Here is a 23,184-nt window from a genome sequence, read left to right on the forward strand (position 1 = left end):
ATATGTCTTGTTTTTTTAACAAACGGAACTAAATGAGGAAAAAAATAAAATTTAAGAAGATGTAGTTTAAACCAAAGACAACAAGAATGAGATTTAGTTTAATTAAGTTTGTTGAATCACATAAAAATGCACAACATTTTGTTGGATTTATGCATGTTGATTGTTGAATTATGTAGAGATACCAAGGCATGCAATTAGGCTGAGTTTTCCAATGAGATCCAATCCCAAGTCACAACCACTGGTAAATTGTGAATTGCTAATTGCTATATAGCCGACTTCTAGTGGTCATTGTTATTGTATCTACTATCTAGTATCTACACATTAGCGAGAGAAGGGTCCATTGAAAAAAAGAAATTGTTCACTCCTGTGACACCATCAGACAAAGTCTCTTTCTGTTCACTCCTGCTGCGATGATCAGATAAAGTCTCTTCCGAATATATATTAATGCAAATTACTGACTGATTATCGAAAAAAAAACAACAGAGTTTTGACTGAACGAGTCCTACAGAGAGTGTCTTGGTTATGGGTTTTCCCTATGCATATGATAGATTGGTGCAAGTGTTATTTAATTCTTTAGTTGTTCTGGATGTACCTTAAATTCATCAGATGAAGTCACTTTTTTAGCTCGAATGATCTCTTTTTCATCCAGACACAATTTTCAACAAGCACTTAAAGTTACAGAAGCATCATAGGACTGAATTTCACAACAACCTTAAGATTGAGCAGAATGTTTGGTATGGGTAAAAGGATGTGAACAACAACTTTACATTACTCAAGAACACACGCCCAAGAGTCACATAGAAGCACTTTCTTTGAGTAGAAAGCAAGTAAACACAAAGATCCCTTTTTCTTGTTCATAATCCCAAGCAAGCATATATACCAAATACCAAACAAACACAAGTGAAAAATAAAATGCAACACACAAAAAGCTCCCCCAATACTCACTGCTGAACCTCATGATGGTGTATGTCAACATCAATTCACTCGGCACCACCCTCTTCATCACGAAATTTCTTGTACTTATTCAAATCCATTACGGAACTTCCTTGACCTGAAAAATAAATAATCCTCTAAATAAGCTTCCATTCATACATATGTAATGCCAAATTTTTTTTGGCTGAAATTTAAAGAGTAAAATTCACAAGCAAGACCAGCTTACAAGTCCAATGACAACTATTCATTTGTTATAAATAAAGTAAAATTTGTTAGTTGGGATTTGGGAGCAAGAAACGCACTCAAAACTGTACAAATAAAATGAGCAGAATGTTCAGCAAAACAATGAAGAACAAAAAGTGTCACTAATTGATATTTTAGCCGGTTGAACTAAACATGTTCGTTATTCATGGCACAATCAAATGAAAACAATATTGTGTTGAATCCTACCATACGCTATAATATAATACCTTTAGTATCAGGTTTGCACATGGACCTGGCCACCACTAAGTCCATTAGTCAAATATATGTACTTGATTTTCCCTTCATGTTTATAATATCCCAATAAGTAGATGAGAAACACCATGTGTAGCACTTACATATGTACTAAGTACTAAAGTCCATACAATATACATATAAAACAAATGGATATTAGAGAAAATCAGTAGCGGAAAATCAAAAGCAACGTGGTAGCACAACTCGTAAATCTGAATCCTGAATATAACTATGAATATATCAGTTTTTTAATTGAAATATTATTAACGTGTCCAAGTCTACTATGCCACAGATCAAATGACTCAACCATATAAGAAGAAGTAGATGCTTTATTTAAATCAAAATCAGTTACATTGAGCTTAAACAAGCCTTCATCTAAATAACCTTTACCCACAAATGTTCCCCCTTTAGTCGAACAAATTTGTCCGACTCAAAGACAAGTTTGAACCCCTTTCTTACTTAAAGGGGAACCAAAACCAGATTTTTCCTAATATCGAAACATAAAGAACATCCTTCAAATTAAGAACATTTCCGTAAGGAACTTCAAATTAATGACCCTTTTCCTTCAACTCTAGAAGTAGATGAGTTACCCATGAATAGACTTTCTCCTTCTCCCGGAGGAGAGAAGGACGAAATGCACTTTTAGTGCCACGATGTGTTTCAGAGTTTAAGTCCAGTGTCTACCCACCAGGTCACATGTTACTCACCAAATTAACCTCAAGAACCACGGCAGAAAAGTTACCATCCCGAACTACATTTGCTTGTGCCTTATCTTTCTTCCCATCATTTGGACCTTTTTGAATTTATAAATCGGGCTATGTGACCTCTTGATCCGCACACATAGCAATGAATTTCGTGATTGTAAGGTTTCTTTTAAAGTGAGGTTGGGACTGCTTATTCTTGATTGCATATGGTTTCTTTTTTGCTTGGAATTTAGATGATTTAGACTTAGAAGAACTAGCAAATAAGTTTTCAACCAGTTAGCCTTAGCCTTCATTTCCTCAAGTCTCCACATTGATTTCAGCCTTCCCCGCTATCCTCCTCGATCCGAAGGTTGACGATCGATCTTCTAAGGTCATCTCTTTCTTCTTATGTTTGAGATCGTTTTTTGTACTCCTTCCACGAGGGAAGGGGAGTTTCTCAATGATGGAAGCAACCCGAAACCTTTGCAGATTTTATAACCTTCCCGCAAAAAATCTCATGAATAATTATTTGCGGCTCCTCCACTTGAGAAACAACAGATTTCCTATCTTCCATTTTGAATTCGAAACTTTCCTACAAGAAACTTCTTCAACCTCGCATCTTCGAGAACGTACTTCTTATCAAGTAAATTCCACAACTCTATAGCAATCATGTTACAAAGATAAACATCATACAAATCAAGAGAAAGACAATCAAGTATATAATTTCACATAAATAATCCTTCTTTTCCCATCTCTCTACACCACCGTAATCCACTGTGTTCATCTTCATTTTCATTTGAAATGGGTTTCTCAATCGAAATCCATTCAACCAGTTCAGAGTAGTCGATAAAATTGCATTTTCATCCGCCAAATGCTTTAAATTTCTGCCATAAAAATCTCGGGTTTGACGGACTTACCACTAGGTTTCTCCATTTTAGCAAAGATAAAGAACAAGCGAAAGCACAATACTAGATAATAACAGATTCTTACTAGACAATGATTTTTCGCCTTAAGATTGTAATCAACTAGTATCGAAAAACAAGTAATAAGAATGCAAGTAAACTTATCATCGAGGATTGTGCTCGCACAATTTCCTTAAGACGAAAAAAATAACGGTTCTTTGCCAACCCTCAAGCCGTCTCTCCCGGGATACAACAAAGGAAAGAGCTTAATCACCAAAGAATGACTAGCTCTCAGAGAAACTCTCAACAGACTCGCACATGGTTTTTATTTGAGAAAAACAATTGTTAAGCCCCTTGTCTAAACAAGAGAGACTCTTGATATATAGATCCGACACTCGCGACTCGCTTGGCGAGAGTCACGCCAAGGCTTTAAGGTGCGAGAAAATAACGTGATTTTTTACTCTTAGTAAGGAAGATTTTGAAAACAACAGCTTTTGGAAAAAGAAGACCAAAAGATAACGTGTGATTTCCGCAAAACAAGCCCAAGACTCGCACCCCAAATGGGTGGATTTGCACTGCACTGACGCACTAAGGTTTTCTCGAGCTCCCCCCCCGAGCCCCCAAAACCAAGGCGGCCTTGTGTGCTACATGAGCACCTCCTTATATCTCTCTACACTATCCCTCCATAAGGACACAACCAATATAAACTTAAGAGTCTTAAGTTTAGTAACCAATGTGGGACTAAAGCCCCCCACATTAGAGTGTAGTAGATACATAAGGTCATGGGTTCAAACCCATGAGGACACAAATTCATTCACATTTCCAACACTACGTACTAAAGCCCATACAGTATACATATAAAACAAATGGATATTAGAGAAAATCAGTAGCGGAAAATCAAAAACAATGTGGTAGCACAACTCGTAAATCTGAATCCTAAATATAACTATGAATATATGAGAAACACTAACCTTTCTCAAATGTCAAGCGGTTGTTAACCCATCCAACACCCATGGCATTAGGAAGCCAATTATCATTATCTATCTGCAAAAAGTATATCCAAAAACGATAAGATATTATGATTGCATACTTCCATTTCCGAACAAGGATACAAGAGCTCTAAGCAACCCTCCCTAAAAAAGAAATGAACATAGGAAAAACCTATGGTAGGAAACAATTTTCTAACAAGTACTCTCACTATAGAACAACCACCCCAGAAATAGATATGGACACGTAACACTAGTATGACACGGACACTACATTTGTCAATAAATCTGATAGGGACCACATAAAGGATACATTATATGATACATGAAGGATTTTATGACAGCTTCTTTAGGACACTGATGACATATGTTGGTTAAATGGGTCTCCTCTCCTAAATTATTTTTAATTTAAAAGATGCCATAGGTGTAAGGCCTTAATAAGCTCACAAATTTAAGAGTGTAGGCTATAAACCCTACAAGACGGTACAAGAAATTCATTATAAGTCCTAACTTATAATGCAAAGATAAAGAAATTTTATGTGATTTCAATATATATATATATAGAAATAAAATAAAACAAATTTGACGAGAAAGTGTCAGCTGAAAAAGTACGTGTAACACGTGCCATTATAATAGTGGAATGATAATTAAAAGTTAAAAAAGCCAGGTATGGTCATAGTCACTTTTCATGGAAAACACTTAAAATTATTGTACAGACTCCAGAAGAACTGAAATTCTAGAGGGACAAAGTTTTCTTTATCTTACTTTATTTCCAGGAGGGTCTACATGTAGCTTCCTGCAATTTAAATTTACCAGGAATTACAACGGATATATTGGAGCAAAAAGCTACTCTATATACAAAGGTGAAATTACCATATTAAATATTAATGTTACCTAACTCCCTCTTGAAGTGCCTTTCGCTCTTTACGGGTCATATTTTTCTCTTCTTTTAAATCTGTACAACATTCAACAATACCACCCTGGGGGAGAGAAAGATGTTAGCTCACTGATTCAAAGTAATTCCATAAATGACAATAAATCCGACAATAACTAACCTTAATAATAAAGATTATCCTCTTTTGAGTACGTTTCACATAATTCTCCAATTCTGTGACCTTAACAAACAAACAAACTCTATCCCGTTCGATGTTGACATTGTAATCCGCCCATCTGTAAAAGATGCATCAGCAAACTTTCTTACAATGAAAAGCTTGTTAGCTTTCTCACATTAAAAAGTCTAAATCGCAGCAAATTCAAAAAGGGGGGGTGCTAATTAAAAAAAGTAAATTGATATATATCTTACTTGATTTGTCTCAAAGCACATATTGTTTCTTCGTCAACACCTTCTTCATAACAAAAAGGAGAAGTCTCTAACAAACGAAAAATCTTCACACCCTGAAGTTAAGCAAGAAGAAAAATACTGAGTGCTTCAATAATGACTAAACAAATTAATAAGGCACATTCCTAAGAACGGTTGTTAGTGGATATTCAAACAAATCATGTACAAAAATTAAAAAAAAAACTTACAGGATCGCGAGATTTCCTCCAAAAAGCCAGTCCAACTTGCAAATCAATAACATTATCACCAGCTCTGTTGCACAATAAAATATTTACTTGAGGGCACTAATAATAATAATAATAATGGAAAGGCTACAAGAAGTAATAACTTCAAGCCCCTAGAAAAAGAATTAGAAATTAAAAAGTAAAATCTGGTTAATCTAGTTAACCTGGCGGCAAAAGCTGTCACAATGTCGGGGCTAAGTTCCACACTAATTACTTGCCATAGGTAATCTAAAGTGGAAATCTCTGGAAAAAAAAATAAACAAACAAAGATTAGAGTTTAACCTTTCGCTTAAAAAATCATAACGCTTAAAATCCAAATGTATCCATGTTTACCAGGAGCCATGGTTGAAACAAAATATCCACGAATCTTCTGTAAAACGTTATCAAACAGTGAATGTCGAATAATAATAAATTTAAAAAAATGAATACTACAAATCGATAAATTTATAATTGAAATTAATATAACCTTATCTGACGATTCTTTTTTTTTCTTCTTAATACTTTCGCTTAATAAGAGGAAGCGAAACGTTTCTGGATATACTTTGAAACCCTAAACGTTTCAATGTGTTTTGATATTGACGTTCATGCATTGACACTAAAAAACCACTTAATAGAGAATATGCAAATTATATGATTCCTTATATACGAGCATGCTTATATATCAATATATGCAAATTATATGATTCCTTATATATCAATATGCAGAAGTGAGTGGGCAAGCCTGTTTTTAAAGAGATCAGTAACTCAATAGTGTGTAGTGGGGTTCGAACCCCATACCTCTGGTATCATCACCCAAAGGTTTTACCAACTAAGCTATTCCCACTGATCTTCAGGTATTAATTTGAATATTATCAAAATAACACAACACAATTGTCTAATGCAATTAATTTTGACTACATGCATAACGGGCATAAATGTCTGATTTTACTCTCTGTTTTTTCGCTACAATAAATGTTTGATTTTACACACAAATTTCTAAACAAATTTGATAAATGTGTTTTCGCCATTAAAAATTTAGTCATCTTTCATAAAATAAAAGAAAAATGAAAAATGAAAAAGAAAACTTGCTTTATTAGTATGGCCTTTGTCAATATACGTATATGGCTCCATTGCCCAACCTATAGTGAACTTCTTTAACCATGGTCATCGATGGAAATCTCATCTTAGAATCCCACAATTCATTCGACCATATCTTCAATGTATAATATGAATTAACTTGAGATAGTACGTACAATGCAAGCTTAGGCCCATTACCTTGATACCTTGAAGGCCTTGAATAGTTGAACTACAGTCTTACCTTTTATGCTTAAATGTTGAATAATTTGTTTACCCAAAGGAAAAAAAACCATCTCAAAGGCACTATATGAATAACTTGGTTTTTTTTTGGGTAATATAGATAACTCAAATATAATGAAAAAAAAACAACAAAGGATAGAAAAGTGATGTAAACCTATTAATTGAATGTTATATATGATACACAACATTCAATTTGAAAGGATACGAACATAAGATCAATGAATATGAACATGAACTTAGGGAATGAGACCGAGCGTCCACAACAAATTGAAGCATCTAATTGCTTGTTAGCAATACTTGTAGAATGATCTCAAACCGATATTAATCAAAAGATCGTATGTCATTACATGCATTAGAATAAAGAAAAAGAATGAACTCATTAAATAGTCCTAGAAAAAGTACCTACTTTAAGACGTATTAAACTAACCAAGATAAAAAGACCAAAGTCAAAGTTGAAAGCCCTAAAACATGAATTTTGTGAACTAAATATATATGATTGGCCTGTAACAGGGGCAGGGGGTTCGATCATGCATATGCGAGCATGTTTGTTCAACAGGCTTGCTTGTGCCTTTTGTCTTTTAGTTTAGTACCACACATAGGCATGATGTAAAAAATGATAACTAACTTGAAAAAAAGAACATAAAGAACGTACTTGAGAAGAAGAGACAAAAAGGGAACACCTATTAAATAGCTCCGTCCATGGAGAATACCCTCCCCAAGACTCTTCTAGCTTTGTACCTATCGTTCCTTTTTTTAAATGAAAGGCAAGCGTTGTATGCTTCCTTAAAAAATATATATTGATACTGGTTCAAGTTTGTTGGTGCTTCATAGACTACATATTTGGGTTGTTAATCTCAATATATATTTGCTAATCAGGTGCTGGTCAGTGGTTTTTCTCACTATATGTTATGGGTAATAAGGCTCACAACATGTTACAACTCTTACGCTTATATAAAGAACACAATAAACTGCTTAGTTCGACATGTATAAGCTGCTCCAAGTACAATACTGTTCTCATATTGGCTTTCTAGCTTCACAATTATACCATTTGCCACATCTATACAAAATAAAAATGTTAATAATTATTTTTTTGGAACATTTACCAAAATTTGTCTAACAGATTTACCATAAACTAATAAAAATAGTTGTCACGCTGTGCTTTTAGGATTCAGATAGCTATTTGCGCTATTTAGATAAATTTAGATAAATTAGAATCTCTACTACTAGTATAGCCTATAATGATTGTGGCCTCTTAAATTCATTCAGGACTTTTTCTGATGCATAATACCCTTGATGAATAATAAAATCAGATGCCTAGCTATTTATTAATGAGGACTACTTTGTCTTTTATGTGTTTATAAATTTTCAGTACCGATATTGTCCTTAAATAAAATAATTGTTTAACACCTTTAAATAGGGCCAATCAGTCTTTTCATGTGGGAGTATATTAGAAAACCAAATCCACGCCATTCTCATTTGTACACATTACTATTAATGTCATTTAATTAGTAATAATTGCGTTATTTAATAAGAGGTTAAGAAATGGAAAAGTCTAATTAGAGAATAAGAACCGATTCTTTTCCATTCTCTCCCACATCTTGGAACTAGCACAGAAGCCTAAAACCGATGCTTACCCTTCTTCGTCTCACATAAAATCAAGACCTCTCCCATCTCAAAAAAATAAAGGGGGTCAACAACCTCGAACATAGAAACAGAGAAAAAGATGGGCGACTAAAAGGCGGATATTGTAAGAGTACCCGAACAAGAAAAACTGAAGCAACTGATTGCTCAACAAAGCTCGACGAAGAGGTTGTTGAGGAGCAGTGAAGGTGGGGGTGGATTTGTTTTTTTGGTGAGTCTTAATATGTGTCCATTAATTTCTTATTATTGTTTAAGTTTCTCAATACGTTATGAAGACATACTGTTTAGGAGAATTGTTGTACCTGGCAATCTTTGCATTTCAAGGTACTTACGCCTTGGAGTTGGAACAATGTCTTTGGAATCATTGCCATGTCGACTACTTACCCAATGGACATGGTGCGGGGTAGACTCACTGTACAGGTAATGAATTATGACTTTCATGCATCTATTGGAATTTCTATGTCCCTGTGTGTATGAAAATTTTAACTATTTTTTCTTTTTCAGATTTCATCATAAACTTTAATGTTTACATTCATTTCCCTCTTTGTACGCATTGAGAAAATCCCCATACCGAGATAGGGGCATGTTCCATGCTCTATCAACTGTTCTCCGGGAAGAAGGCCCGAGGGCACTTTATAAAGGCTGGCTTCCTTCAGTTATTGGAGTTGTAAGTACATTTATGTGTGTGAAAATATATAGTTTGCTAACGCAGCGACAATAATAAACAATCAAAGTCTTTATATACTATAGAAAATCTGATCTCCAATTGGCAATTATTCCATGTGATGAAAAGTTCAATATTTCAAAATTATAGTGATTTCTCATATTTTTTTATTATTAGATGAACTACATGGGCACTGAACTAGCCCTCCCCCCTCTTCCCTTTCCTTAGGTTTTTATCTGTTGTTGTCATTTGCGTCTCAAATAGTTGCATAAGAGAAGCAGCTTGGGGAAGTACATAAGGTTTGCATATGATATTCCATGTTTTATCCATAACTGAGAAACGGTTTGTAGTAGCCAAGACTTAATGTGCATACATTATCAGTACGGTTGTTACTTGGTGGAAGTACATAAAAATTGCTTCTTATCAAGTGACTTGTATTGCCGTATTGGGCTCTTGATTATTTGTCCTTGCTGAGCATTCAAGGCACTCTCAAGTAGGAATGCAGTTATAATTAATTATCAAAGGATGTAGTGAAAGAATTCTCAACAAGCAGAAGATTCTCTGTTGTTCGTTCTCTTGTGGTATAATGAATCTCACTGTACAGTTTATGAGATTCCAGTTTCTCTTTGGTTATAGTTTTGTGATGCTAAATCTGTATGATCAATTGTATGTGCTTAAAATTCTTTCTTCACTTTATCCCAGTCTTTGGCACCATATCTGAAGGTCAACCTTGGACACTATATTAAGCAAGAAACAGAGTTGACATTTTGAGCTCAAAATGTTTACTGTGCATCTCACCAAAGTATACAAAGTGCCCTGTGTAATTTTACTTGGTTTTGGTGTTTGCAGGTCCCGTATGTTGGCCTCAACTTTGCTGTATACGGGTCTCTAAAAGACTGGTTGATCAAGTCTAGACCGTGAACTTTAGATTCCCTTCAACACATGGTTTTGTAACTGAGTCCTCAAATTTAGTTTGGGGAGGGTGACTTGAGGATCATATCAAGTATCAAGTTCTCCTGATCATCATGTTCATGTATCATCAGTTTAAAAGGGAAAAAATGTTAGGAATTTTGATATTGTTTGAATATCCAGCTGGTTGAATATATTATATGTGTATTTTGCAAGCTAATTTTAAAGGCTCAACTACCATGCAGGTGATCAAGATATTCAGGTATTGTCTACCAAGAGAACCATTTATGCACATACAGTTACAATATGACAAAGCTCTGCACCGTCAAAAATTCCTACCGGTTCATATATCAATTTTCTTTTTTTAGGTAGTGTTCTTTCAAAAAATTTAAGTTCTCACTTTATCCTTAATCATCATGTCTTGATATCTCTGATTACGTTTTTCTTCTGCAAACTAAATCTCTTTCCATAGCTTAACTAAATCTCTTTCCATAGCTTTATTTCCGAGACGGCGTGTACAATGTTTAGTTTATAGCTAATGACAATTTTATTATTTTTTCAGTCATGCCACTACATGAGGTGAATTGCTACAAATCATTATTAAAAGGTTTAAAATTATGGATGGCGACATGAATGAGGTTGTTTTATATATTTATCTTTAGGCGGACTAATTTAATTGCATTACACTTTTGGTAAGCTCTTCTCTTTCTTATATCAGATTGAATTTGGACTCCTTTTTTTTTTGGCACGCAGGGTTTGTCAAGAACAAGTTGCGTGAGTATTGCAAACAACTTTGGACCACCAACAACTTAAGACACAAAAATACCTAACAACCCCCAATTAAGCCTTAATTTAGCTAAACCCCAATTTTTTTAACCTCTATTTAGTTTAAACACCAAGCAAGGGGTATTCTCCTTCACCAAATTCGTCATTTGGAAGCCAAATTGGAAGGTGGAAGTGTGATGACACGTGTCTTAGTTGAGTTTGACTTCTAATTAAGAGGGTATATGTCATTGTACAAGCAAAGGGCAATGAAGTCTTCTTACATATCTTTACCAAAAACATAACACATAAGAGATGAGATGACAAATCAAACTTTACATTTCTTGTTTGTTCTAGTTACACACATAAGAGATGAGATGAGATGACAGCTCTGCCAATGTGTATGGTGGAGACAAACTCTGTGCCTTTATGGCTTTAAGGTTTAATATATAATATGAAAAGTTTATCAAAAAAAAAAAAAAAACATAAGAGATGAGATGACAAATCATTATAACTTACTATATGCTTTGTTTTTTTTAACAAACGAAACTAAATGAGGAAAAAAATAAAATGTAAGAAGTTGTGGTTTAAACCAAAGACAACAAGAATGAGATCTAGTTCAAGTTTGTTGTATTTTAAAATCACATAAAAATGCACAACATTTTGTTGGATTTATGCATGTTGATTGTTGAATTATGTAGAGATACCAAGGCATACAATTAGGCTGAGTTTTCCAATGAGATCCAATTCCAAGTCGCAACCACTGATAAATTGTGAATTGCTATATAGCCGACTTCTAGTGGTCATTGTTATTGTATCTAGTATCTACTATCTAGTATCTACACATTAGCGAGAGAAGGGTCCATTGAAAAAAAGAAATTGTTCACTCCTGTGACACCATCAGACAAAGTCTCTTTCTGTTCACTCCTGCTGCGATGATCAGATAAAGTCTCTTCCGAAGATATATTTCCTCTACGTCAACCTTGTCATTTTGAAATGCCAGCTCATTTCCAGGAGAACTAGAGCTCAACATACATGGGATGGATAATGCAAATTATCGAGAGTGCCTTGGTTATGGGTAATGCAAATTACTGAATGATTATCGAAAAAAAAACAACAGAGTTTTGACTGAACGAGTCCTGGGTTTTCCCTATGCATATGATAGATTGGTGCAAGTGTTATTTAATTCTTCAGTTGTTCTGGATGTACCTTAAATTCATCAGATGAACTCACTTTTTTAGCTCGAATGATCTCTTTTTCATCCAGACACAATTTTCAACAAGCACCTAAAGTTACAGAAGCATCATAGGACTGAATTTCACAACAACCTTAAGATTGAGCAGAATGTTTGGTATGGGTAAAAGGATGTGAACAACAACTTTACATTACTCAAGAACACACGCCCAAGAGTCACATAGAAGCACTTTCTTTGAGTAGAAAGCAAGTAAACACAAAGATCCCTTTTTCTTGTTCATAATCCCAAGCAAGCATATATACCAAATACCAAACAAACACAAGTGAAAAATAAAATGCAACACACAAAAAGCTCCCCCAATACTCACTGCTGAACCTCATGATGGTGTATGTCAACATCAATTCACTCATGGTGTATGTCAACATCAATTCACTCGGCGCCACCCTCTTCATCACGAAATTTCTTGTACTTATTCAAATCCATTATGGAACTTCCTTGACCTGAAAAATAAATAATCCTCTAAATAAGCTTCCATTCATACATATGTAATGCCAAATTTTTTTTTGGCTGAAATTTAAAGAGTAAAATTCACAAGCAAGACCAGCTTACAAGTCCAATGACAACTATTCATTTGTTATAAATAAAGTAAAATTTGTTAGTTGGGATTTGGGAGCAAGAAACGCACTCAAAACTGTACAAATAAAATGAGCAGAATGTTCAGCAAAACAATGAAGAACAAAAAGTGTCACTAATTGATATTTTAGCCGGTTGAACTAAACATGTTCGTTATTCATGGCACAATCAAATGAAAACAATATTGTGTTGAATCCTACCATACGCTATAATACCCTTTAGTATCAGGTTTGCACATGGACCTGGCCACCACTAAGTCCATTAGTCAAATATATGTACTTGATTTTCCCTTCATGTTTATAATATCCCAATAAGTAGATGAGAAACACCATGTGTAGCACTTACATATGTACTAAGTACTAAAGTCCATACAGTATACATATAAAACAAATGGATATTAGAGAAAATCAGTAGCGGAAAATCAAAAGCAACGTGGTAGCACAACTCGTAAATCTGAATCCTGAATATAACTATGAATATATCAGTTTTTTAATTGAAATATTATTAACGTGTCCAAGTCTACTATGCCACAGATCAAATGACTCAACCATATAAGAAGAAGTAGATGCTTTATTTAAATGAAAATCAGTTACATTGAGCTTAAACAAGCCTTCATCTAAATAACCTTTACCCACAAATGTTCCCCCCTTAGTCAGAACAAATTTGTCTGACTCAAAGACAAGTTTGAACCCCTTCTTACTTAAAAGGGAACCAGAAACCAGATTTTTCCTAATATCAGGAACATAAAGAACATCCTTCAAATTAAGAACATTTCCAGAAGTGAACTTCAAATTAACATTCCCTTTTCCTTCAACTCTAGAAGTAGATGAGTTACCCATGAACAGACTTTCTCCTTCTCCCAGAGGAGAGAAGGACGCAAATGCACTTTTAGTGCCACGATGTGTTTCTCAGAGTCTCTGTCTACCCACGGTCATGTTACTCACCAAGTTAACCTCAAGAACCACAGCAGAAAAGTTACCATCCTGAACTACATTTGCTTGTGCCTTATCTTTCTTCCCATCATTTGGACCTTTTTTGAATTCTGATCCGGGCTATGTGACCTCTTGATCCGCAAACATAGCAATGAATTTCGTGGATTGTAAGGTTTCTTTTAAAAGTGAGGTTGGACTGTTTATTCTTGTTTGCATATGGTTTCTTTTTGGCTTGGAATTTAGATGATTTAGACTTAGAAGAACTAGCGTTACCTTCAACCAGGTTAGCCTTAGCCTTCATTTCCGAAGTCTCCACATTGATTTCAGCCTTCTGTATCCTCCTCGATCCGAAGGTTGACGATCGATCTTCTAAGGTCATCTCTTTCTTCTTATGTTTGAGATCGTTTTGTACTCCTTCCACGAGGAAGGGAGTTTCTCAATGATGGAAGCAACCCGAAACCTTTGCAGATTTTATAACCTTCCCCGCAAAATCTCATGAATAATTATTTGCGGCTCCTCCACTTGAGAAACAAATGATTTCCCATCTTCCATTTTGAATTCGAAACTTTCCTACAAGAAACTTCTTCAACTGCATCTTCGAGAACATACTTCTTATCAAGTAAATTCCACAACTCTATAGCGGTCATTACACACAAAGATAAACATCATACAAATCAAGAGAAAGACAATCAAGTATATAATTTTAGACATAAATAATCCTTCTTTTCCCATCTCTCCACACCACCGTAATCCGACTGTGTTCATCTTCATTTTCATTTGAAATGGGTTTCTCAATCGAAATCCATTCAACCGGTTCCAGAGTAGTCGGATAAAATTGCATTTTCATCCGCGGTAACTAAAATTTCTGCCATAAAAAATCTCAGGTTTGACAGACTTACCACTAGGTTTCTCCATTTTAGCAGTATAAAGAACAAGCGAGCACAATACTAGATAATAACAGATTCTTACTAGACAATGATTTTTCGTCTTAAGATTGTAATCAACTAGTATCGAAAAACAGTAATAAGAATGCAAGTAAACTTATCACTGAGGATTGTGCTCGGCACAATTTCCTTAAGACGAAAAAACGCCGCCCGATGCGGTTCTTTGCCAACCTCAAGCCGCGTCGTCTCCCAGATACAACAAAGGAAGAAGCGAATCACCAAAGAATGACTAGCTCTGTAGAAACTCTCAGCGTACTCCAGACATGGTTTTTTATTTGAGAAAAAACAATTGCGGTTAAGCCCCTTGTCTAAACAAGAGAGACTCTTGATATATAGATCTGACACTCGCAACTCAAAGCGAGAGTCACGCCAAGGCTTTAAGGTGCGAGAAAATAACGTGATTTTTTACTCTTAGTAAGGAAGATTTTGAAAACAACAGTTTTGGAAAAAGAAGACCAAAAGATAACGTGTGATTTCCGCAAAAACAAGCCCAGTACTCGCACCCCAAATGGGTGGATTTGCACCCCCTGTGCGCGACGTGCACTAAGGTTTTCTGGAGCTCCCACCTCCCGAGAGCCCCCAAACCAAAGGCCCTTGTGTACGTAGCAGCACCTCCTTATATCTCTACACTATCCCTCCATAAGGACACAACCAATATAAACTTAAGAGTCTTAAGTTTAGTAACCAATGTGGGACTAAAGCCCCCCACATTAGAGTGTAGTAGATACATAAGGTCATGGGTTCAAACCCATGAGGACACAAATTCATTCACATTTCCAACACTAAGTACTAAAGCCCATACAGTATACATATAAAACAAATGGATATTAGAGAAAATCAAGAATGGAAAAATCAAAAACAATGTGGTAGCACAACTCAGTAAATCTGAATCCCGAATATAACTATGAATATATGAGAACACTAACCTTTCTCAAATGTCAAGCGGTTGTTAACCCATCCAACACCCATGGCATTAGGAAGCCAATTATCATTATCTATCCGCAAAAGTATATCCAAAAACGATAAGATATTATGATTGCATACTTCCATTTCGAACAAGGATACAAGAGCTCTAAGCAACCCTCCCTAAAAGAAATGAACATAGGAAAAACCTATGGTAGGAAACAATTTTCTAACAAGTACTCTCACCATAGAACAACCACCCCAGAAATATAGATATGGACACGTAACACTAGTATGACACGGACACTACATTTGTCAATAAATCTGATAGGGACCACATAAAGGATGCATTATATGATGCATGAAGGATTTTATGACAGCTTCTTTAGGACACTGATGACATATGTTGGTTAAATGGGTCTCCTCTCCTAAATTATTTTTAATTTAAAAGATGTCATAGGTGTAAGGCCTTAATAAGCTCACAAATTTAAGAGTGTAGGCTATAAACCCTACAAGACGGTACAAGAAATTCATTATAAGTTCCTAACTTATAATGCAAAGATAACGAAATTTTATGTGATTTCAATATATATATATATATATATATTGGAAATATATCTATATATATATATATAGAAATAAAATAAAACAAATTTGACGAGAAAGTGTCAGCTGAAAAAGTACGTGTAACACGTGCCATTATAATAGTGGAATGATAATTAAAAGTTAAAAAAGCCAGGTATGGTCATAGTCACTTTTCATGGAAAAGAATTAAAATTATTGTACAGACTCCAGACGAACTGAAACTCTAGAGGGACAAAGTTTTCTTTATCTTACTTTATTTCCAGGAGGGTCTACATGTAGTTTCCTGCAATTTAAATTTACCAGGAATTACAACGGATATATTGGAGCAAAAAGCTACTCTATATACAAAGGTGAAATTAGCATATTAAATATTAATGTTACCTAACTCCCTCTTGAAGTGCCTTTCGCTCTTTACGGGTCATTTTTATCGTCATTTTTATCTCTTCTTTTAAATCTGTACAACATTCAACAATACCAACCTGGGGGAGAGAAAGATGTTAGCTCACTGATTCAAAGTAATTCCATAAATGACAATAAATCCGACAATAACTAACCTTAATAAAAAAGACTATCCTCTTTTGAGTACGTTTCACATAATTCTCCAATTCTGTGACCTTAACAAACAAACAAACTCTATCCCGTTCGATGTTGACATTGTAATCCGCCCATCTGTAAAAGATGCATCAGATGTATCAGCAAACTTTCTTACAATGAAAAGCTTGTTAACTTTCTCACATTAAAAAGTCTAAATCGCAGCAAATTCAAAAAGCGGGGGTGCTAATTAAAAAAAGTACATTGATATATATCTTACTTGATTTGTCTCAAAGCACATATTGTTTCTTCGTCAGCACCTTCTTCATAACAAAAAGGAGAAGTCTCTAACAAACGAAAAATCTTCACACCCTGAAGTTAAGCAAGAAGAAAAATACTGAGTGCTTCAATAATGACTAAACAAATTAATAAGGTACATTCCTAAGAAAGGTTGTTAGCCGATATTCAAACAAATCATGTACAAAAATTTAAAAAAAAAACTTACAGGTTCGCGAGATTTCCTCCAAAAAGCCAGTCCAACTTGCAAATCAATAACATTATCACCAGCTCTGTTGCACAATAAAATATTTACTTGAGGGCACTAATAATAATAATAATAATGGAAAGGCTACAAGAAGTAATAACTTCAAGCCCCTAGAAAAAGAATTAGAAATTAAAAAGTAAAATCTGGTTAATCTGGTTAACCTGGCGGCAAAAGCTGTCACAATGTCGGGGCTAAGTTCCACACTAATTACTTGCCATAGGTAATCTAAAGTGGAAATCTCTGGAAAAAAAAAATAAACAAACAAAGATTAGAGTTTAACCTTTCGCTTAAAAAATCATAACGCTTAAAATTCAAATGTATCCATGTTTACCAGGAGCCATAGTTGAAACAAAATATCCACGAATCTACTGTAAAACGTTATCAAACAGTGAATGTCGAATAATAATAAATTTAAAAAAAATGAATACTACAAATCGATAAATTTATAATTGAAATTAATATAACCTTAACAACACATTGCAAAAAAGCATAAATCACTACTGACCTATTATCTGGATATACTTTGAAACCCTAAACGTTTCAATGTGTTTTGATATTGACGTTCATGCATTGACACTAAAAAACCACTTAATAGAGAATATGCAAATTATATGATTCCTTATATATCAATATATGCAAATTATATGATTCCTTTATTTCCTTATATATCAATATGCAGAAGTGATACTGCTTTGACGAATGACTTATTTTATTATGGGTCCTATTACTGACAGACCCCAATTTGTGTTGGGCGGACTCCCACCAAAAAAACAATTATTACAAGTTTGCTATTAGTTTCAAAAAATCTAAAAAAAACACAATTATTATAAGTATGCCATTAGTCCAAAAAAATTTGAATTCGAAACCCAAACTTAAACGACCGGGCTTTGGAGTGCGTTCCAAATCAAATTAATGTGAGTCGTTTGGGACTTAAGTCCAAACGATCCGCCACACCCTGGCCGTCAGCCCAAAAAACGTAACTATATATTTTTTCAAAGTTGAATCCTTAAACGACGCGTACGGCATATCGTTTTGGACTAAAGTTTAAACGGTGTGGTCATATCGTTGGAGACTTAGTCCAAACGGTGTGGCCATTTTTTTTCTAAGTCAAAATCCCAAACTGACATGGCCACATCATTTTGGACTTCCGGTCAGGGCGGTGTGGTCATAATGGATTTGGGATTTGAATTTTGAAAAAAATTCAAAGTTTTTTTGGCTCTTAACCCGGTGTGGCCAGTCGTTTGGACTAAGTCCCAAACGGTGTAGCCAAGTCGTTTGGGACTTAGTCAAAGGACCTAGCCAAATTTTTAAAGTTTGGGGGTTTCAATTCAAATTTTTTGACTAATGGCATACTTGTATAATTGTTTTTTTTAGATTTTTAAAAAACCAATGTCACACTTGTAATAATCGCTTTTTTTGGTGAAGTCCCTTCAACACAAATCGTCCCACAAGAATAACAAGTACCTTTATTATTATTATTATTTTGATTGGTAACCCTGTTTTGCTAAAAATGTGTGGGCAAGCCTGTTTTTAAAGAGATCAGTAACTCAATAATGTGTAGCGGGGTTCGAACCCCATACCTCTGGTATCATCACCCAAAGGTTTTACCAACTAAGCTATTCCCACTGATCTTCAGGTATTAATTTGAATATTATCAAAATAACACAACACAAATGCCTAATACAATTAATTTTGACTACATGCATAACGGGCATAAATGTCTGATTTTACTCTCTGTTTTTTTCGCTACAATAAATGTTTGATTTTACACAAATTTATAAACAAATTTGATAAATGTGTTTTCGCCATTAAAAATTTAGTCATCTTTCATAAAATAAAAGAAAAATGAAAAATGAAAAAGAAAACTTGCTTTATTAGTGTGGCCTTTGTCAATATACGTATATGGCTCCATTGCCCAACCTATAGTGAACTTCTCTAACCATGGTCATCGATGGAAATCTCATCTTAGAATCCCACAATTCATTCGACCATATCTTCAATGTATAATATGAATTAACTTGAGATAGTACGTGCAATGCAAGCTTAGGCCCATTACCTTGATACCTTGAAGGCCTTGAATAGTTGAACTACAGTCTTACCTTTTATGCTTAAATGTTGAATAATTTGTTTACCCAAAGGAAAAAAAAACCATCTCAAAGGCACTATATGAATAACTTGGTTTTTTTTTGGGTAATATAGATAACTCAAATATAATGAAAAAAACAACAAAGGATAGAAAAGTGATGTAAACCTATTAATTGAATGTTATATGATACACAACATTCAATTTGAAAGGATACGAACATAAGATCAATGAATATGAACATGAACTTAGGGAATGAGACCGAGCGTCCACAACAAATTGAAGCATCTAATTGCTTGTTAGCAATACTTGTAGAATGATCTCAAACCGATATTAATCAAAAGATCGTATGTCATTACATGCATTAGAATAAAGAAAAAGAATGAACTCATTAAATAGTCCTAGAAAAAGTACCTACTTTAAGACGTATTAAACTAACCAAGATAAGAAGACCAAAGTCAAAGTTGAAAGCCCTAAAACATGAATTTTGTGAACTAAATATATATGATTGGCCTGTGACAGGGGCAGGGGGTTCGATCATGCATATGCGAGCATGTTTGCTCAACAGGCTTGCTTGTGCCTTTTGTCTTTTAGTTTAGTACCACACATAGGCATGATGTAAAAAATGATAACTAACTTGAAAAAAAGAACAAAAAGAACGTACTTGAGAAGAAGAGACAAAAATGGAACACCTATTAAATAGCTCCGTCCATGGAGAATACCCTCCCCAAGACTCTTCTAGCTTTGTACCTATCGTTCCTTTTTTTTAATGAAAGGCAAGCGTTGTATGCCTCCTTAAAAAATATATATTGATACTGGTTCAAGTTTATTGGTGCTTCATAGACTACATATTTGGGTTGTTAATCTCAATATATATTTGCTAATCAGGTGCTGGTCAGTGGTTTTTCTCACTATATGTTATGGGTAATAAGGCTCACAACATGTTACAACTCTTACGCTTATATAAAGAACACAATAAACTAGTTAGTTCGACATGTATAAGTTGCTCCAAGTACAATACTGTTCTCATATTGGCTTTCTAGCTTCACAATTATACCATTTGCCACATCTATACAAAATAAAATGTTAATAATTATTTTTTTGGAACATTTACCAAAATTTGTCTAACAGATTTATCATCAACTAATAAAAATAGTTGTCACGCTGTGGTTTTAGGATTCAGATAGCTATTTGCGCTATTTAGATAAATTAGAATCTCTACTACTAGTATAGCCTATAATGATTGTGGTCTCTTAAATTCATCCGGGACTTTTTCTGACGCATAATACCCTTGATGAATAATAAAATTAGATGCCTAGCTATTTATTAATGAGGACTACTTTGTCTTTTATGTATTTATAAATTTTCAGTACCGATATTGTCCTTAAATAAAACAATTGCTTAACACCTTTAAATAGGGCCAATTAGTCTTTTCATGTGGGAGTATATTAGAAAACCAAATCCACGCCATTCTCATTTGTACGCATTACTATTAATGTCATTTAATTAGCAATAATTGCATTATTTAATAAGAGGTTAAGAAATTGAAAAATCTAATTAGAGAATAAGAACCGATTCTTTTCCATTCTCTCCCACATCCTGGAACTAGCATAGAAGCCTAAAACCGATGCTTACCCTTCTTCGTCTCACATAAAATCACTTAGAAGACCTCTCCCATCTCAAAAAAATAAAGGGGGTCAACAACAAGGCTAATCGAGCATAGAAACAGAGAAAAAGATGGACGACTAAAAGGCGGATATTGTAAGAGTACCCGAACAAGAAAAACTGAAGCAACTGATTGCTCAACAAAGCTCGACGAAGAGGTTGTTGAGGAGCAGTGAAGGTGGGGGTGGATTTGTTTTTTTGGTGAGTCTTAATATGTGTCCATTAATTTCTTATTATTGTTTAAGTTTCTCAATACGTTATGAAGACATACTATTTAGGAGAATTGTTGTACACAAAACCGCAAAGACCAAAGGTACTTATGTGATGAATTTGGGGTTTTTTCTCTTCAAAATTTTGTTTTGATCCCCATGTTCTCCATATTCTGATTGTTATAACATCATTTGATGAATTTATATCGAGATTCAGCTAGATATGAAATAGTATAGAAACGGAGAGGGAAGATCTCAATTTTCTTGTTGGTTCTTATCTTTTGCAGAAGATGCATCCTTAACTCCTCTCATTACGCCTTGGAGCCGAACAATGTCTTTGGAATCATTGCCATGTCGCCTACTTACCCAATGGACATGGTGCGGGTAGACTTTTATGCATGTAATGAATTATGACTTTCATGCATCTATTGGAATTTCTATGTCCCTGTGTGTATGAAAATTTTAACTATTTTTTCTTTTTTCAGATTTCATCATAAACTTTAATGTTTACATTCATTTCCCTCTTTGTACAGACAGAGAAAATCCCCATACCAAAGATAGGGGTATGTTCCATGCTCTATCAACTGTTTCTCCCGAAGAAGGGCCGAGGGCACTTTATAAAGCTGGCTTCCTTCGCTTATTGGAGTTGTAAGTACATTTATGTGTGTGAAAATAGATAGTTTGCTAACTCAGCGACAATAATAAACAATCAAAGTCTTTATATACTATAGAAAATCTGATCTCCAATTGGCAATTATTCCATGTGATGAAAAGTTCAATATTTCAAAATTATAGTGATTTCTCATATTTTTTATTATTAGATGAACTACATGGGCACTGAACTAGTCCTCCCCCCTCTTCCCTTTCCTTAGGTTTTTATCTGTTGTTGTCATTTGCGTCTCAAATAGTTGCATAAGAGAAGCAGCTTGGGGAAGTACATAAGGTTTGCATATGATATTCCATATTTTATCCATAACTGAGAAACGGTTTGTAGTAGCCAAGACTTAATGTGCATACATTATCAATACAGTTGTTACTTGGTGGAAGTACATAAAAATTGCTTCTTATCAAGTGACTTGTATTGCCGTATTGGGCTCTTGATTATTTGTCCTTGCTGAGCATTCAAGGCACTCTCAAGTAGGAATGCAGTTATAATTAATTATCAAAGGATGTAGTGAAAGAATTCTCAACAAGCAGAAGATTCTCTGTTGTTCGTTCTCTTGTGGTATAATGAATCTCACTGTACAGTTTATGAGATTCCAGTTTCTCTTTGGTTATAGTTTTGTGATGCTAAATCTGTATGATCAATTGTATGTGCTTAAAATTCTTTCTTCACTTTATCCCAGTCTTTGGCACCATATCTGAAGGTCAACCTTGGACACTATATTAAGCAAGAAACAGAGTTGACATTTTGAGCTCAAAATGTTTGTTGTGCATCTCACCAAAGTATACAGAGTGCCCTGTGTAATTTACTTGGTTTTGGTGTTTGCAGGGCCCGTATGTTGGCCTCAACTTTGCTGTATACGAGTCTCTAAAAGACTAGTTGATCAAGTCTAGACCGTGAACTTTAGATTCCTTTCAACACATGGTTTTGTAACTGAGTCCTCAAATTTAGTTTGGAGAGGGTGACTTGAGGATCATATCAAGTATCAAGTTCTCCTGATCATCATGTTCATGTATCATCAGTTTAAAAGGGAAAAAATGTTAGGAATTTTGATATTGTTTGAATATCCAGTTGGTTGAATATATTATATGTATATTTTGCAAGCTAATTTTAAAGGCTCAACTACCATGCAGGTGATCAAGATATTCAGGTATTGTCTACCAAGAGAACCATTTATGCACATACAGTTACAATATGACAAAGCTCTGCACCGTCAAAAATTCCTGGCGGTTCATATATCAATTTTCTTTTTTTAGGTAGTGTTCTTTCAAAAAATTTAAGTTCTCACTTTATCCTTAATCATCATGTGTTGATATCTCTGATTACGTTTTTCTTCTGCAAACTAAATCTCTTTCCATAGCTTTATTTCCGAGACGGCGTGTACAATGTTTAGTTTATAGCTAACGACAATTTTATTATTTTTTTCAGTCATGCCACTACATGCGGTGAATTGCTACAAATC

At 34.5% G+C, this 23,184-nt stretch overlaps 2 protein-coding genes across 4 annotated transcripts; both read right to left on the reverse strand.

Moving 5' to 3' along the window:
• Positions 1-751: 751 nt before the first annotated feature.
• LOC147478953 (DNA topoisomerase 6 subunit B-like) lies at positions 752-17,601 on the reverse strand. Its single transcript, XM_086584687.1, has 10 exons — positions 17,567-17,601; positions 5,896-5,932; positions 5,727-5,805; positions 5,527-5,590; positions 5,303-5,394; positions 5,055-5,169; positions 4,894-4,979; positions 4,765-4,795; positions 3,985-4,057; positions 752-1,051 (listed from the first exon to the last, which is right to left on the reverse strand). Exons 2-10 carry the CDS (start codon positions 5,903-5,905, stop codon positions 981-983), a joined length of 621 nt encoding a protein of 206 aa, XP_086440813.1. The 5' UTR covers positions 5,906-5,932; positions 17,567-17,601; the 3' UTR covers positions 752-980.
• On the reverse strand, positions 12,147-17,834 carry LOC147478954 (DNA topoisomerase 6 subunit B-like). 3 transcript variants are annotated; one of them, XR_015209271.1, is made up of 11 exons: positions 17,607-17,834; positions 17,433-17,466; positions 17,263-17,341; positions 17,063-17,126; positions 16,838-16,929; positions 16,581-16,695; positions 16,408-16,505; positions 16,279-16,309; positions 15,465-15,537; positions 13,868-14,189; positions 12,147-12,529 (listed from the first exon to the last, which is right to left on the reverse strand). XR_015209271.1 is itself a non-coding variant. In XM_086584684.1 (10 exons), exons 2-10 carry the CDS (start codon positions 17,440-17,442, stop codon positions 12,459-12,461), a joined length of 633 nt encoding a protein of 210 aa, XP_086440810.1. In that variant the 5' UTR covers positions 17,443-17,469; positions 17,607-17,826; the 3' UTR covers positions 12,147-12,458. The 3 variants fall into 3 exon arrangements, 1 of the variants encoding a protein (XP_086440810.1); XR_015209270.1 differs by having other exon boundaries at positions 17,433-17,469; positions 17,607-17,831; XM_086584684.1 differs by lacking the exon at positions 13,868-14,189 and having other exon boundaries at positions 17,433-17,469; positions 17,607-17,826.
• Between the last annotated feature and the right edge of the window lie 5,350 nt (positions 17,835-23,184).

The sequence above is a fragment of the Coptis chinensis genome, chromosome 9 (genome assembly GCF_015680905.1).
Source record: "Coptis chinensis isolate HL-2020 chromosome 9, ASM1568090v1, whole genome shotgun sequence".
Lineage (NCBI taxonomy): Eukaryota > Viridiplantae > Streptophyta > Magnoliopsida > Ranunculales > Ranunculaceae > Coptis > Coptis chinensis.